Below are 18,401 nucleotides of genomic sequence, written 5' to 3' on the forward strand. Positions count from 1 at the left end.
CGGGACTCTATTACACACATTTGTAACCTTTTTTACTGTGCCCATGTATTTCACATCCTTCTTTTTGTTTTGTTTTGCTTCCTTTTTCTTTCTTTTTTCTTTTCTTTTCTTCTTTCTTTTTTTGAGACAGCATTTCTGTGTTGTTCTGTCCTTTTGTAGACCAGGCTGGCCTCTGAGTGTTGGGATTAAAGGTGTGTGCCACCACCACTAGCAGCCTTTGTATATTTTTTTAATCTTTTTTACACCCTGGAGTTCAGGTGAATTTTTTTTTATATTGATTGCTTTTATGCTACCTCTAAACTGCCATCAGACCACTTAGTGGATTCTTTTATTAGTTACTGTATTTTTTACTTCTTGAATTTAAATTTCCATTTTAATGGATCCCAGTTTAGTAGGTAAGACCCTGCTTGTTGCTTCTTTAATAAGTTCTGATTATTATCTGTGTCTGCATCAGTATCTCCATCCCTTCAGCTCTGTCTCTAGTGTGTGCTTTTTTTCTTTTATTTTTAGCCATTTGGTTCTGTCATCTCATTTTTTAAACTTTCCTTTATTCCTGTCTCTATTCATACATGTGTATGTCTGTTTGTGTGGGTATGCACAGGTATGTGCAAGTGCCCTCAGAGGCTACAAGAAGGGGGGGGTCAGATCTCCCAGAGCCGGTCTTACAGGTGATTATGAGCTTCCCAAAGTGGATGCTGGGAACTGAACTCTGTTCCAGGATCAGTAATGTCCTTAACTGCCAAGCCATCGCTCCAGCTCATTTTAATTTAATCTTTGTGGTAGTGGGGGTTGATCCCAGGGGCCATTCTCTTACCAGGCAGGCCATCATCTCCCTTGGAGCTGTATCTCCAGCCCTAACTCTAGCCTTGTGACTGTCCCATAAACAGCAGTTGACCATGGAGAAGCCATTCAGTCCTCAGAGGAGCCCATGTGCTCAAGAAGATACACTTTCCCCTGGTGTACCAGCAGAGCAAGAAGCTTCCCTTGCTCCAGTGAGCAGCGCGAAAGCCATTGGTCTAGATTTCAGTCTTGCTGGTTTTTCCGCCTTTGTTTCGATCCAAGAGCAGGGCCCTTCCAGGCTTATAGCTAAAAGTCAAAAGATTTGCCTACCTTGCTCTGTGGATTCAGAATTGCAGTTGTGGTGCCCTCACCCTGTTAGTTGGTTTAAAAAAAAACAAAAACAAAACACTGCTCAACATGCTTGGTAAGCAACTTGTTGCTTGAAGCAGGGTTTTCCTCTGTTGCCCAGACTGACCTAGAATTCGCTATGCTTGGCCTCAAACTCTTGGGAATCTTGCTAATTCAGCCCCGTATGTGCTGGGCTCACATTGAAGTTTAACCCGTTGGTTTCTTTTTGTGCTTAGCCTCTCAGCCACATACCCTGCCCTCAGATAGGCTCTGTCTTCTAAAACACCCATTGTGTGAGAGGAGAAGCCCTGGGTGATGCCAGGGCCACTTCTTGACTGCCTCACCCTGAAGTAGAATCTTGGCTTTTTGCATTAGCGCTCTGTGTGTTCCTGAACTTGCGAGTTATTTCTTGGCCCCGTGAGGTGTTCGATGCTCTGCATTTAGACATACATTTTATGGCATCAACCTCTTGAGAATTGGCATTATTTCTAAAGAGCAGAAGCATGGGGCGTCATTCAGTGATGGTGATTCATCACTCAGGAGGCATTGATCTAGGCTGTTCCAGTTTGAAACCGACTACTGTCTATACCAGAAACAGCACCCTACAAGGGAAGATCTGAGCTACTCACTATTCAGATTTATGCCTACTTACCCCTCCCCCAAATATTCGAGGCGGCTCACAATGAAATACACAAGTGCAAAGAGAACTTTGAAAGAAGATTAAAAAAAAAAGCTAAACTTTACAAGGCAGCATGGGAAGTAAAAAGGAAGGAGATAATTATTTGAAATTTAAGCTAAATGATTTTCATAGTTGAATGTCGTATTTAATACTGATGTTCTTTGAAGTCAGGGTACAAAAAGAAACATGAATTTTATATTTGGGGGAGGGGGACAAGGGCTTACAAGTTGGAATAATGACAGGTGAAGTTAGCAGTGGTTGTATCAAATGAGTTTTTTCCTATATATTTAAGAAAGAACTTTGGACGAAACTGTTTACTCCAATTGCAGTGGGACCTAGGAGAATGGCGCCTGAAAATGAGGCAGACTAACGGCTCATGCAGTAGTTAACTTATTCAGAGCATCGACAATTTATATTCTTAGGGTTAAAAAGAATCACATGAATAAAGCGTGCAATCACAAGGACAAGCCACACGTGACAAAAGAATATCATATTAAGCAATAACGAGTAACCTGAAGTAAACTCACTTCTATGTGCTACACCTAGGAGGCAGCATGAAAATACATTCCAAGAACATGCCCATGTTTTAGAGAAACTGAGGTACCAAGACTCATGTCTTGTTTTCTCGGAGTTTTCTCACAAGCACTCAGAATTCCCTTCTTGGACCCTGTTCCACAGAGAATCCAAGGACGATGTCTGCAAGAGACTGGAGGGTTGTGCTGCTTACGTCAGAGGGTCTAAGCTGAGCGGGTTGTCTATCACAGCAAGTGCCAGCTCTTTGGGTATGAAGACTGGAACTTATTTGGTGTAGAAGCCTCTTCACCCCCTTGAATAAAATGCCCTTATGCCTGGAGGATTTAAAATGTTCTGAGACTATCATAAGTGGCCCAGAAGATCAGATATCTATAAAGTTTGTGTTTTCTGGAATATGACGATACAGTTGTCCTATAGTGTTTGTTTGTTTTATTGTCATTCTGTTTGGGTGTTTTTTTTTAACTGAATTTTAACAGATTTTTATTAGATTTTTGTAATGCATAATATTTTCTATAGCCCTTTATTTCTTTGGGACAGTTTCTTCTGTAGTCTAAGCTAATTGGCTGTGCAGCTGAAAATGGCCTTGAACTTCTGATCCTCTGCCTCCCAGTTTATTTAGTGCTGGGGATTGAACCCCTGACTTTGAGCTTGTTAAACAAGCACTCTATCAGTTAATCCCCAGTAGTACTTTTAAAAAAATTTATTCATGAGATTATGCCTATTTATTTATTATGTGTACAGTATTGTCAGTATTCTGTCTGCACGTATGCCTGCAGGCCAGAAGAGGGCACCAGATCTCATTACAGATGGTTGTGAGCCTTCATGTGGTTGCTGGAAATTGAACTCAGGACCTTTGGAAGAGCAGGCAGTGCTCTTAACCGCTGAGCCGTCTCTCCAGCCCCCCAGTAGTACTTTTTTGTTTTGTTTTTTTGAGACAGGGTTTCTCTATAGCTTTGGAGCCTTTCCTGGAACTAGCTCTTGTAGATTAGCTGGCCTCAAAGTCACAGAGATCTGCCTGCCTCTGCCTCCCGGGTGCTGGGATTAAAGGCATGCATAGTTCTTTTAAAGTTAGAAAAAAAAATGGTTTCCAGTGGGCATGGCAACACAGGCGTCTACGCCCAGAATTCAAGAGTCTGAGGACAGTGTGTTTGAGGCCAGTCTGGAGTATAAAACAAACCAAACTTTAAATGGCTTTCATATAAATGTTTCTTTGACTGACCCTGGGAAACAAATGAAGCCTTCATTCTTGTTTTTTTTTTTAATTCTTTTCCTTTAAATCATTGTCCATTACTGTGTATCCTCCTGCTTGTGTGTGGGCAGGTGTGCCTTAGCATGCAGGTGGGGGGTCAGAGGACAACCTGTAGAATGGATTTTCTCCTTCCACCTTTCCGTGCCGTTCAGAGATGGAGCTAGGTGGTCAGGCTGGCCTCGGCCTCAGAAATCCGCCTGCCTCCCGGGTGCTGGGATTGAAAGCATGCGCTACCACCACTGCCCAGTATTAAAGACATTTTTACGTGGAGTTATGGTAACATTGTTTAGGATCAGAAATGTTAATTTGAAACACTGGTAGCACTTGGGAACTCGGAAGAAACTTGTCTTTTTCCTCTTTCCCTCAGTTATCAGCTGCTAGCAAAGGTTGTGACAAAAATTGGCAAATGTGGCTCTGCAGATATTCTTCTTGATTTGAGAAAAGCCATATGCTTTCCCTTTTACAAGTTATATTTATTTTTAAGTATCGTTGCCGTTATTTAACAATATTAAGGGAAATCTGTACTAAATACCAGATTGCTGCTGGCGAATTGAAATTCTGCTACCAAAATCTCGAATCTTCCGTATGCTCGGATGAGAGGACACCCTGGTTCTTGCATGCATGGCATTGCTCGGGTTTATAGGTTTTCAGATTAAAATTTGCTCTCAGGCATCTGCTGCTACTGTTTCCCTTCCCAGTGGCTCTGTGACAAAGTTTCCATCCAGGTCCTTGCCCAGGTTGCAATAGAATTTGAGAAAGGAGTGTGTGAGTGGTCCCGGGAGAGGGGCATGCCTCCTTGAGGAGAAGGCAGTGCTGAAGCCTCCTCTGGGCAAGAGGATTGCTGGGAAGGCATGCTGCCTGGAGGAGACAGTGAAGCCGAGAGCCTGGGTACCACAGGGCATGGTGGTATTTCCAGAGAGGAAGGTAGTTTGGCTTTGTTGAAGTATAAGCATTAGTGGGGAAGGATGTTGAGGGGGGCGGGGAGCTAGAGTGGTTGCTCGGGCCAGGTCAGGAAGAGTCATGTGTGTCTTCCATGCAGGAGATACTGACTGGATAGCTTGTGCACCAGGCTCTGCTTAGACACACAGTGCTCCTCGTGGGAGTAGAGAGAGATGATAAATAAGAACAGATGAGTGCATACAAGATACATTAGTGACCACTGCTAAGTTTTGCAGTGAATAAAAACAGGAGATATCATATTAGGGGATGGGGAAAGGTTGGTTAAAGAACCAGCAGGTACATGGCCTGAAGAGGGAGGTGTGCAAGCGCCCTGAGGTTGGGGCTGGAGAAGTGACTGTTCCTGAGTTCAGTGCTCAGCACCCATGTTAGGAGCTCACGACTGCCCGACCCAGGGGGTTCTGGTGGGTCCATCCTCCATGGGTACTCCCCCACACACATGTGCACATATTTTTAAAAATTCATTCTTAGAAGCCCTGAAGTTAGACTGTCTGTCGCCTGTTTAAGGAAATCGTCAGAGTTAAGCACAGCTGAGTGTCACGAAGGGAGAGGAACAGAATGTAGGGCTCAGGAAACAAGGTAAGGATTTGGGATGAGATGAGACCACTCATCTAGAGAGTTTGGCGCTGAGGAAAATGTTTGTTTTTTGAAAGATCGCTTTGTAGTAGGTCGAAAACCAAGAAATCAGCTAGGGAGTTATTTCAGTAATGATGGTAAGAGGTAAATAGCCTGGACCAGGGTAGCCACAGTGTGTGTGTGTGTGTGTGTGCGGTGGGTTACTGGGAGACAGTTTTGCCATACATGATAAGCAACCATTGAAGAATTCTGGTCCATAGTACTAGAAAGATGGCCCAGTGGTTAAGAGCAATGGCTGCTCTTCCCGAGGCCCCAGGTTTGATCCCTGCACCTACATACCATCTCACCACTGTGTAACTCTAGATCCAGGAGCTCCAGGCTCCACATCTTCTTCTGGCCTCCACAGACACCAGGAGAGCACATAGTGTACAGATATACAAGTCAGCAAAATACTCGTACACATTAAGTGAAAATAAATAAGTCTTGAAAAAGAATTCTGATCCATGGGATGCCGGGTTTTATGTGTTTAATGGTAGCCATGTGCAGGAAAGCTTGGAGAACTGAGCTAATGAGCTGGATCCTTTTCCAAACATCCAGGCACTAGGAATAAAGATAGAAACCTCAGAAGGAAGGTAGGCTCAGGCCTGAAGGTCCTGGGAGCCAACTTTTTGCCAAGGGGTAGGGAAATATTTACCCATTTGGAAAATCTTTTCTGAGCCTTGCAAGGTGCCTGATATGAGGTAACCCACCTCACGCGTTATCCCAGATCCTCACCACCTGCCGGGTGCTATTGTGAGTTCCTTGTACTGGTTCATCTGAACCTTCCCATGACCCGGGGGTGAGGGCTGGAGCAGAGTGGCAATCATGGTCCCATTGTTTTTTCTTGTTCTACATGTGCAGTGTGTATGTGTATGCAGTGTATGTACATATTTTTGGGTGGGAGCTTCCATGTGTTCAGGTGTGCGTGCATATGTGTCCATGTGAATGTGAAGGCCATAGGTATGTATTGAATGCCCTCCTCAATGGCCTTCCACATTTGGGGGGTTAAGGTCTCCCACCACATAGCTAGACGGAAGCTGACCAGCAAGCCCCAGGGATTCACTTGTATCTATCCCGACCTCACCCCCCAACACACTAGGTTACAGTTGTGCAAGTTTTTCATGTGGGCACTGGAAATCTGAACTCAGTTCCCCATGCTTGCATGGCGAGTGTTTCACTGACTGAGTCGTCTCCCTCGGTACTATGGTTACCTCTCAGGAAATGCCACCATATCCTTCAGGCACTCTTTTTGAGCCAGGGTCTTGCAATGTCAAGGAGCTGCCAACTCCTAAAATCAAGTGATTCTTAACTTCTGGACTGTGTTATAAGCATATGATACTTCATTTAATTTTACTTATTTATCTACTTATTTATTTAGCTTTATTGTCAGTGCTAGGAGTGGAGCCCAGCCCCTCCCTCATGCAAAGGAACTCTAGTACTGAGTCCCCCAGCCCGACTTTATTTGATTTTTAAGGGCAGTGATATAATTTGGGGTTCAGCAGCTTCTCTTATTTGGAAGTTCTTTTGGGCCTGCCCCTAGCTCAGCTCAAACAGGAAGACAGTTGGTCCCTGTCTTAGGGTTGTCATTGCTGTGAAGAGACATCATGACAACATCAACTCTTATAAAGAAAACATTTAATCGGGGTGTCTGGCTTACAGTTTGAGAGGTTCATTCCATTATCATCATGATGGGGAGCATGGTGGGCGGAGCATGACGGCATGCAGGTCGATGTGCTGGAGCAGGCAGCAGTAAGTCGACTGAGACACCCGGTGATATCCTGAACATGGGAAACCTCAAAGCCCCCCACTCCCATGACACACTTCCTCCAACAAGGTCGTACCCTTCTAATAGTGCCACTCCCTATGAGATTATGGGGGGGGCAAATTACATTAAACTACAAAAGTCCCCTTATGTGAACGGTGTCTCACACTGTCTGTCAATATTTCTCTTACACAGTTGCTTCTTTTTTTCCTTTCCCAAAGGAAGTGATAATTGACAATGCTTTTGAGGTTAGAGAAAACAAGAGTGAGGTTTTACAAAATGGCCCTCAACTGTTTTTCCCCCCGACCCTGACCCAAATTTATGCTAGGTTTTCATCATCATCTGCTTCACGCATACCTATGTTTACCTAACAAAGTGCTGTATATAGCAATATTTATCCCTTACCAAGTGCATTGCGCTTTAATCGCTTCTGTTCATTTAAAATGCTCTTTCTAAAAGCGCACACAACCACTATAAATTCATTTTGGAATCCACTAATAGGCGGCCAGAGTTTGAGAACATGAATCACACCAGCAATAAACAAGCAGCCCCGGTGTGCTGGGTTCCTGGGAACGACGTTGCAGACCAGGTGACTTAAACAACCCTTTTCCCTACAAGCTAGAGGTCAAAGCAAGGTGGCCAGAGTCTGCTCTCTGAGGCCTGGGAGGGAGGTTGGGCCTGCCTCTCCCAGCCTGTGCTGGCTGGCTGCCAGTCTGTGGTGTTCTTAGTCTGGATGCATCACCTTGCTCTCTCCCTTCATCACTGTGTGCAGGATTCTCCCCGTGTGGCCAAATTAGCTCCCTTTTAAGGACGCCCGTCACATTGTCTCAGAGGCTTGCCCTATGCCATATGACCACATCACAGCTTGCCTGGTGACATCTCCTGTGACCCTATTCCCAATTAAGGCTGTGTTCTGACATACTGGATTTCGGAATTCAGCATATGGATTTTGCGTGAGGCCCACAGATCAACTCATAACAGATGATAGGAATCCAATAGCGACAATAAAAAGTCCCATCATATTGAACGGATGTTCCAGAGAGAACTCTTCAGCTGAACGTTTTGCTTTATTAACTCATTGATAACCGTCTTATTTTGCAAGCAAGGAAGCTAAGAGAGATTTGATTCTGGTCTCCTTGTTTCATTGTTGCACCTGTTCGTAGAATATCAAGATTGGTACAATTAGTTGTTTGGTCTAAATGGAAATTCAAAATCCAGGTCATAAACTCTACAAAATCGTGCTGAAGGGAAGTTCATTGCAGTGAGACCTTCGAAAGGGACAGGCAGGTGCCTGTCGCTGAGGGTCCTGTCCCAGAGGTCTGTGGACCACAGGCTCCCCTGGCAGGTAATGTCAGCCGGCCATTGGCTCTGTCCACTGTGTTCCTTTCCCACCACAAGCTGCTGTATTTCTGACAGCACCAGGCAGTCTCCCTCCCTCTGAGCTTCCCCATCAGCCTTCTGAATTTAGATCAGGGTGAAGAGTAGAGAGAAGGAAATGAGCCAGAAAATAGAAAATTAATACTTGGCGGAATTGTCATATTTTAAAAATAATTTATAACCAATGTCAGATAACAGGAGTTAAATCATTTTATCAGCAGGCTGCTCGAGGATTTGAGAATTGGCATCCGTCATTATAAATCAGGTCTTGGGGACGGTCTCTGGGGTGAAGGCTGGTGTGTGATGGGCAGAAACGTAAATATGTGTTGCTCTGTGTTTTTTCACACCGAGCCTTTGCTCTCACTGCAGAACAATGGCGTGGGAAATGCTAACAGTGGAAGACAGTGCTATCCGAGGCCATGGTTAGCCCACTTCTCATATTTAGTCTGCCTGCCAGCCCTGGGAAACTGGTTGTGTGGAAGGCATTCATTTTGGGGTGCTACTTCCAACCCATAATTTCAGGAATGACTTAATCCTCTTCTGTGGGGGTCTATTTTCTTAGAGATGCCACATTCTGCCCTTGGGCCCCTGAGCAGGAGCATCCTGCGGATGTCTCTTTTATACCAAGAAGGTCCTCCGTGAGTAATGGTCCACCTTTCATTCCCTCTCGTTACAGCCGTCTGTCGCGGGCGCGTGGTGAGAGTCCCTGCGGGCAGCCTGGTTCGGGTGGTGGGCACCGAGCTGGTGATCCCCTGCAACGTCAGCGACTACGATGGCCCCAGCGAGCAGAACTTTGACTGGAGCTTCTCATCTTCGGGGAGCAGCTTCGTGGAGCTTGCCAGCACCTGGGAAGTGGGCTTCCCAGCTCAGCTGTACCAGGAGCGGTTGCAGCGGGGCGACATCCTGTTGAGGAGAACCGCCAACGATGCCGTGGAATTGCACATAAAGAATGTCCAGCCCTCAGACCAAGGCCACTACAAGTGCTCAACCCCGAGCACAGATGCCACTGTCCAGGGCAACTATGAGGATACAGTGCAGGTTAAAGGTACAGCTCTCACACGGTGCCAGACCTTCCTCTGCTGTTCTGAGGCTGCAAAGATACTCATCAGTTCCCCTCTCCATCGCAGTGATGGTGTCTTACCTGGTGATAGGCGGAGGGTGGACCAAGTGACCCCTGAGAGCCCCTTCTCCTTTGCCAGTGTAATTCTGACACATCCTATGGCCAGTGAATTGTAGGCACTGTGGTGTGGTTGCCTGTGAGAGTCCAACTCTGAAGCCAGCTTGCATGTGCAGTCGGCTCCTGGGTCTGCCACTTGTCAGCCAAAGGCTCCTGGCTCAGTCCGTGCCTCAGCTTCCTGTGTCCAACAGAGCCTTAAAAGGTGTAGGGACAGGAAGGCTAACCTATACCAGGCCTCTCCAACTGTGTCGTTGCTAGTATTCAGCTTACAGACAAGCTGGAAGGCATGACCGTGAGGTTCAGCTTTATGGGAGAAATTGAAACTTCAAAGTTCATGTCTTTTTCTCTGGGACCTTCATGAGTGAATACCTGTTTGCATCAGAGTTTTGTACTTGCTATATATAGGTGATCAAACCACATGGTTACTCCCATTTCATGAACCCAACTGTGCAAAGTTGACATCATAGGCATCTGGAATGTTTTGAGTTTGGGTTTTCCTCACCTTCTAAGTGCTGTTGGGTTTGCACACGCCTTCAATTATCTGAATCCAAATGAAGAAGCTAGGACAGGCTATTTTCATAATTCACACGTGAAATAGAAATACATAGGTCAATTACTTGCTTAAAATGACATAGCTCATTAGTGGATGGGCAAGAGGAAGCTATTTCAATTTGAGGCTAACAAAACGGAAAACATTCTTATTGTTATTCATTGTACATTTATTTGTGCCCTGCCTTGTTTCTGAAAATAGTTGTATTAGGGCAGGTGTGTATATAATTACCTGGAAAGTTAGGAAATGATAAAGGGTGGGCGAATCTAGGCCCCCACCCTTTGTCGTGGTTGGTAAAGACTGCTGTGGCTCAGGCTCAGCTACTGCTGTCCTTTACCAAACCACGAGGGGATGAAATGTCAGCCATGTCTGTCAAGTAGGGGCCAAAGCATGAGGCCATCCAGTCTACCTCTTCCATCTTCCCATAAAAGGTATAGAATGTCAGTGGGTATGTTAGCACCCACCTATAAACCTAGTGCTTGGGAAGCCGAGGCAAGAGGATTGAAAGTTTGAGGCCAGCCGGGCAGAGTGATATTGTGGGTCAAAATCAGCTTGAGCTACATAGCAAGACTCCATCTCAGGGTTGGGGCATAGGAAACTCGGAAGTTCAGCGGCAGAGTAATTGCCTAGATAGGCAAGGCCTTGGATTTGACTTCTAGAATTGGGGAATGAAAAATCCTGACTTTTTTACCTTTTTGCCCTGAGTTAAGTAGTACCAGCTCCTCCTCCCTCAGCTCAGATACACTCTGATTTAAGAAGCAGAGGGTGAGAGAACATGTATCTGCCTGTTTCTTCACTAGTCTTCGAGGTGAGGGAGGCAAGGGGAGGCTTTTCTTGGCTCAGGAGAGCAGGAGGATAGTGTGAGAGAGGCTGACTGGCTGCCCAGGTACAGTCTCTGGCAGGAGCTAGATGTGGTCCAGCATCTATCTGGCCTTCAGCTTCATGAGCCTTGAGGTTGATCAATGAGGAACTGGCCTTGAGAAAGACGCCATGCTAGCTACACTCACAGACTGGTAACGGAGGCCACGATCTTAGTTTTGTAGAAGAGATGCACCTATGTGAGTCTTCTTCTAAAGCAGTAACGTTCTGGTACCTGGAGTAATCCCTTTCTGAGTGTGTACCAAGAAGACGAGGAAATTGTGATGTTCCTGGTGAGCTTGGAAGATTTTCCCAGCCCTTGGTAGTCAGCCCCCGCCCCCCCTTACCAGATCACCAGCCCTGTCACTGTCACTTCTCCTGAACCCATCCTCTTTTCAAGACTGGAACAGTGGTGGCTTCTTCCCGTTGGTGCTAAGAATTAGCAGTAGAGCCTTCAGTATTTTGTGGCCCCTTCCTGTCCTGTGGATCTACCCTGCCCAGGACATGCACCACAGGCAACCCCTGCCGTCACCTCTCCCTGGAGATCTTGAGTCTTGGCAGCTCACTTGTCTCTAGATTGCAGGCTCCCTCCTCCAGCCCCATGTTCCAACCAAAGGATTATTTGGGCATCTTGTCAGTCTGTTTCATCCTGGTGCCAGGGACTGCCCTGTCCTGCTACTTCGGGCCCCACCATGTCCTGCAGCTCCATGCACCGCCCTGTCCTGCTGCTCCATGCACCGCCCTGTCCTGCAGCTCCATGCACCGCCCTGTCCTGCCGCTTCAGGCTCCACCCTGTCCTGCCACTCTGGGCGCTGCCCTGTCCTGCAGCTCCATGCACCACCCTGTCCTGCAGCTCCATGCACCACCCTGTCCTGCAGCTCCATGCACAGCCCTGTCCTGCAGCTCCATGCACAGCCCTGTCCTGCTGCTCCAGGCTCCACCCTGTCCTGCAGCTCCATGCACTGCCCTCCTGCAGCTCCAAGCACTGCCCTGTCCTGCAGCTCCATGCACCACCCTGTCCTGCAGCTCCATGCACTACACTGTCCTGCAGCTCCATGCACAGCCCTGTCCTGCAGCTCCATGCACCACCCTGTCCTGCAGCTCCATGCACCACCATGTCCTGCAGCTCCATGCACAGCCCTGTCTTGCCACTCCGGGCGCTGCTCTGTCACTCGCTGGACTCTTGTTGGTTCTGTGAAGTGGGTACAGTCATCATCCTCCTTTCTAGGAAACTGAGGCACGAAGAGCAAAGTAAACCTGCACCATGGCGACGGAAGTGCTCACAAACCCATTTTAGCTGGATGGAGTTTTATTTATTGTCTCATTTTTCTTTTTGTTTTCTCAAGTCAGAACACCAGTTGAGATTGTGGGTGGATCAGAACAGATGACTTGAGTATCTAGGCTTTAGAACCGGGAATTGGAATGAGGAATCTTTCTTGGTCAACTGCCAGGGCTCAAAGCCAGAGTCCTGGAAGCTAGCCTATTCTTTCCTCATGGGGTAGGACCAATGGTGACCACTGACTGACCTCTTCCCTCTGTTCTTCACAGTGCTGGCAGATGCCCTGGTGGTGGGCCCCAGCTCCCGGCCTCCTCCAGGTCTGAGCCTGCGTGAGGGAGAACCTTTTGAGCTGCGATGTGTCGCGACTACGATGTCACCATTGCACACTCACCTGGCGCTTCGCTGGGAACTGCACCGTGGCCCGGTGCACCGCAACATCCTATCCCTAAGCCACGAGGGCCGGTTTCACCCAGGCCCTGGCTATGAGCAGCGCTACCACAGTGGGGATGTACGCCTGGACACAGTGGGCAGCGACGCCTACCGCCTCTCTGTGGTGCGGGCACTCTCTGCAGACCAGGGTTCCTACAGGTGTGTGGTCAGTGAGTGGATCACAGAGCAGGACAGCTGGCAAGAAATCCAAGAAAAAGCTGTGGAAGTGGCCACCGTGGTGATCCAGCCGACAGGTGAGGGTTTGAAAATGTGTCCCTCGCTGATTGGAATCAGTGAACATGTATAGGACTAGACGAGAAAAGGACGAACCCCGCTTCCCGTCATGGGGAAGGGGAGCAGAGTGGTGTTGGTAGCTTGGGACGAATCTAGTGAATCTGGGCTCCTGCTCACCTTGTATGGGAAGGTTCCTTTCTGACTCAGAGGTTAAGAATGTGTCCTGTCAGGGCCCACCTAATGTTCCCTGGGGGTGTGGGTGGATTCGCTCACTCTTGCTACTTTAGCATTTTTTTTTTACTTGAATCCCTGGGTGTGCCTTCCCCACGGCTATTGGGTTGTGTGTGTGGCTGACCCCAAACCTCTGCTAATGTGTGCACACCCTGGACCTGCCTTCCCACCCCCATCAGGTGCACCATCCCCTGCCAGTTGACAAACTGTGGATGAGGCTTCTTCTTGCTTCCTATGGCGTACATATTTCAGAAAGTTCAGCCATGGTCCATATAAATTAATTTTTGTCTAATAATTTGCAAATATACCTCCTTTTTAAAAATTTCAACTACAGAAACAAGATAGAAAAGGCATATTAAGAAGTCTACAAAAACAGAAAGAAAAAACTCTTACTGACTTAGTGTTGGACAAGCATTGGTAGAGAGCCTTCTGATTTCAGTACTGTGCTGGGCCCTGGGCTCAGAGCTACTGCAGGCTTCATCCCTGGTCACTGGAGCCTGTCGCTTCAGGAAGAACAGAAAGTACAAAGAAAGCATTGCAGGTTAATGTCACTGCTAGGGATCGCTGGGTGTGTTTGGTTGTCTAGGAGCCCAGTATATTCAGATAGCAGTCTGCTTCCTGGGAGACCTTGGCTAGACTCATTTGCTGGAATGAGTGTGTGGCCTCCTCTGCTCCCTGGGAAGAAAAGCAGGAAGCTATGGTCAGTGATTGTTTTTGCAACTTGCATGGTTCTGGGCAGCATTCCTTGTATCTGAAAGTGGGTGTGAGTATCTTCATGAATGGCTTGTGGCAGCCGAGGTGTGGCCTTGGCTCCCTTGGCTGCAGAAACGACTTTCCAGATGGACTAAGGTCACCTTCTTTAGCCAAAGTGATTGTCTGGAATCTGCATAGGAAACCTCTAGCTGTTCAGTGTGCACCAAGCAACTATTTTAATGAGGCAGGCGAGCTAAGAGCTTAGCTTGGCAGCAGATTCACCACTTAATGGAGGAATTTCTATCGGAAAGGCGGTGCTTGTTTCCAACACACCACAAACCCATAGCATCTAATTATATGATGGAGACTCAGGACTCGGTCACAGCAGCTCCATCCTGAGGCTGAGGCTTCGCCAACCTTTCTGGTGTTGAACCCAGGCCTTCCCACCTGCTATTGCTTAGCTGTGTTGCCCTTTTTATTTTGGGGTAGGACTTTGCTAAGTTACTCCAGCTGGCCTTGAACTTGTGTTCTTCCAGCTTCAGCTTCCAGAAGAGCTAGGATCAGGTTTGCGCCAGCATCCTTGACTTTGTGATCCTTTCGCGTGTGATGGGCCTCTTTGACAGTCTTTTGAAGCCCGAAACTGTCTTAATTCATGAAACATAATACATAAGGTGACGGGGAAAGAATTATACTGAAGTAGTTATCAAAATATCTTTAAGACAAATTTGTTTTATATTAAATTATACCTCATTATTAACACATGAATAATAAGCCGTATTGGCAGGCCTAACAACCATCCTAATTTCTAGGGAGCAGGGAATGCGAGTGATGGTTCAGATGTCTACAGCTCCTGTAAAGTGATGTATGAAGAGCTGTTATTTCTGTCGAGGACCAAGCCCCGGGTATAGGCCATACAATACTGCCTTGTTGCTCGCTTTCACAAAGGAAAGATGAGTAATACGTCAGCAAAGGTTAATAAAAATAAAAAGAGGAATGAATTTTCTCATCCACATGCACAGACTCTGTGCACTGCACGTTAAGAATCCCTGAGCTTGAGGGCTGTGTGCTCACTTGCATGCGCTCCCCCCCCCTCTCCCCTCCTTCCTCTTTCCCTCCATCATTATAGCCCTCTTTCTCTATTTACTCATGTTTTCCAACAGGGTCTCACTGGCCTGAAACTCACAAGGTTGTCTTGTACTCACCGAGATCTGCCTGCCTCCGCCTCCCAAGTGCTGGCATTGTAGACATGTCCCACCATACCCAGCCAAGGGGTGGTCTTTTGCTTATTATCAACCTGTGCCTAGTCACAGGTGCCTGCTCCTGTACTCTGAACACAGTGGCACTGCAGGCGGCTCAGAGCCCCTTAGATGGCAAAGCTGTGTCACCCATGTGGTACGTTCTTTTTATGGTGGGAGTTGCTTGTGAGACAAATTTTATATGAGGATTTAGCAATATTCTACAGGAGAAAGCCTGGACTGGCACAGACTGTCCAGATCTCCTCTTGTGTTCTGAATCCTTAGAACTGCTTCTCCTCCCCTGGCTCTATTTCACCTCCCATTGCCAGACTTTTAAATCTGGACTATTAGGAGCCATGGCTAGCGATAGGACAGATATTTAGCCACTTTCACTGAGAAAATGACAAAGCAGACTATACAGCTGGAAAGACATTGCTGCCAATATTACTGGATCCTAGGAATGCATTTCTCAAACTATAAAGAGGAGGGAGGAAAGGACAAACCAGACTTTGAAACTCTCGTTCCTAATACCGTGTCCACCTCATTTTCTGTCCTGTGTTGGGATGGATGTTGAACTTGGCTTGAAATAGTTGTTTGAACTATTGTTAAGATTTGAACACATTTATGTGGAAGCAATATCTGCCGGAGGGCATGGGCAGTGGGTTTGGTGTTTGGTGGAACAGGTTTAGACACCACCACCTGTCCCTGAGCTTCCTGAGAACAGCAGTGGGTGCTGAATGGGTTCTGCTGGAAGGTGGGAACTATGTCTTGTTTGACTCTGCTGGGAGAAGTTGGCTGTCTGTCATTTAGTGATCGTTCCCAGAGCATCATTGTAACTTGAATTTTTCCACTCTGATTACAGATGTTCGACATTTTAAAAACTCCCTGAATAGAGTAAAATATTTTCATTTGAAAGATTTGACAATGGAATGCTAAACAAGGCCTTCCTTGAGTCTCTGGCACCCAGTACTTCAAGGCCTCCCCTAAATATAGCTTACTTTTCAATGTCCACAGTCATGAGAGGACGGTAGCATGGAGAATGCAAAACTCATTGGGTTTGGGGCTTAGAGTATGTCTCATGTTTGACTTTCAGCTGGGCGTGTCTAATGAAATGATAGTCCGCATGCATCACATCGTAAAGGTCTGACTCACGAGGAGAGGCGAATTGTCTGGTTTCGCTTTCCTGGCTCATCTGTGTAGTGTAGGGTTTTCCACCCCCACCCTCTGGGTGCAGGAGCCAGTGCTGCTAGGGGAGGGCTCTACCATGGAGCTACTGCGCTTCAGCCTCCACATCAATAGAATGGCCATAATAGCACCCACCTCATGTTATTTTCAGGATTAACGTACAGTAAGGACATGAAAGCAGTAGAAGTGTTTGCTGCTTTTCATTGCTTCTCTTTTCCAAAACCAATTTAGTGTGTCATGAATTTATTCATTAACTATTCCTCAAGCACTTTCAACTGCACAAAGCCTTCTAATTTTAATGCTATAAATCAGCTTAAAAGGAGGTGATCTAGAGGGTGGTGAGGAGAAGGGAGGGTCTAGAAAGGGCAGATCACTTGATCGCTTGACAGACTTGGTTTTCTCTTGTAGCTCTGCAATTGGCTGTGCCCAGAACGGTGTCTGTGGCTGAAGGGAAGGACCTGGACCTTTCTTGCAACATTACAACAGACCGTGTGGATGATGTCCGACCTGAGGTGACATGGTACTTCAGAAAGACACCTGATGCCTCCTTGCTGGCTTCCCACATGCTGGCTCGGCTGGACCGTGACTCCCTGGTACACAGCTCACCACACGTTGCTCTCAGCCATGTGGATACCCGCTCCTACCATCTACTGGTGCGAGATGTTAGCAAAGAAAACTCTGGCTACTATCTTTGCCTTGTGGCCCTCTGGGCTCCTGGACACAACAGGAGCTGGCACAAGGTGGCAGAGGCCATGTCTGCCCCATCCAGTGTAAGCGTGACCTGGCTAGGTGAGTAACTTGAAGAGGGCCTCTTAGGCTGTCTGCTTAATCTTTCCTGTGCACTCAGGAAGCCTGGGGTAGGCTGGGCATTCTGCCTCGTTTAGACGTTTGGATCAGACGAGTGTCCTTGAGCTCCCCAGCTCCCAGGCTGGAGGGAAGTACGATGGGCTGAAATAGTCTGGCCAGCAAGCAGAAGCATAGGTGATGTTTGTTCCAGTGCCCTTACTGGAGAATGTGGGTTCCTTTGTTATTGAGAGCCACCTGCCTGTGGGAGCTGAGCTGAATGGCTCTTTGTTGAGGGAAGAGATGGCCATGCTCTTCTGCTTTCTTAGTCCCTTGGGCATTTCTGCTCTGGGCTAGTGCTTCCTAAAGCACAAGAAAGAGCAGTCACCTCCTCCAGCTTATGTGTTTTCTAACCCTTCTGCTAGAAGCCCACTGTGGTTTTCTCTGCAGGTGCACTTACAGTAGGGGCCAACCACTCACTGTCTCTCTTCAGGCTCCCAGCCCAGGTGCTTCTCCCTTGGTTGGGGGACAGCCATGTTTGAGAGCAGCTTGTAACATGCGGGAAGATGACTGGTTTGTCCTCATAGTGTCCCCCATTTGTCATGTATGTGATCCCTGGAGTGCCCCTCCCTTATCACATGTGTGGGCCTGTTCTACCTTGTCATACATCAACTGATGTATCCTCATCTTGTCATATGTGTGCTCCCTGGAGAGTGCTCCCTTTACCGTATGTGCTCCCTGACCGGTCCTCACTTTATCATGCGTATTCCCTGCTGTCCTCACAGTATCATCCATGTTCTGCTGCCTATCACTTTATCCTCTGTGTGTGCATGCGTGCTTCCTATTGTCCTCTCTATCACGTGTGTGCTCCCTCTCTGGTGTCCTCACTTTGTCATGTGTGTGCTGTCCTCATCTCATCACGCATGTGGTTCCTGCCGTGTCCTCGCCTTGTCTTACACGTGACTGCTATCTTACATGGGCTTCCTGCCATGTCTTCACATGTGTCTTACATGTCTTTGCCTTGTCTTATGTGTGATTGCCAGCTTTGATGCCATTTCCTGTACTGACCTTTTCACATCCCTTTGTCCTGTGTGTCTGCCTACTGGGAGGAGTGTCTACTAGCTCTTCCTGCTGTTCATCAAGGCTTGAAATAGCAGTTAGGCTCAGGAGGGATGGGCCTGAGGAGTGCAACTCGCTCCCCTCCTGTGCCACTTCCCAGGGACAGCCTCGTGGTCAGCTCTGCTGTTTTCAGTGCTTTGGGCCTGACAGAGGCATTTGGTTTTTCCTTAAGGAGGCAGCACAGATCTTTAAAGGCCAGGAAATGACTCCCCCCTCTGCCTGATGCTAAACCTCCTCCTGCGTGTACACATCTTCAGCTCCTGTGTAGTTAGTTCTTCTCTGTCTTCATAGAGGGCCTCTGCTGGTCTGAGGATGAGCTCCTGTCTG

At 47.4% G+C, this 18,401-nt stretch overlaps 1 protein-coding gene across 1 annotated transcript in view; it reads left to right on the top strand.

The window, feature by feature from the left end:
• Ptgfrn (prostaglandin F2 receptor inhibitor) overlaps positions 1-18,401 on the top strand; it is a 70,822-nt gene that overhangs the window by 21,629 nt on the left and 30,792 nt on the right. Inside the window, exons 2-4 of the mRNA XM_075981785.1 lie at positions 8,978-9,346; positions 12,435-12,848; positions 16,581-16,961. Coding sequence (XP_075837900.1) covers positions 8,978-9,346; positions 12,435-12,848; positions 16,581-16,961 — 1,164 coding nt within the window. The remainder of the gene's footprint in view (positions 1-8,977; positions 9,347-12,434; positions 12,849-16,580; positions 16,962-18,401) is intronic.

Source organism: Microtus pennsylvanicus, chromosome 7 (genome assembly GCF_037038515.1).
Source record: "Microtus pennsylvanicus isolate mMicPen1 chromosome 7, mMicPen1.hap1, whole genome shotgun sequence".
NCBI lineage: Eukaryota > Metazoa > Chordata > Mammalia > Rodentia > Cricetidae > Microtus > Microtus pennsylvanicus.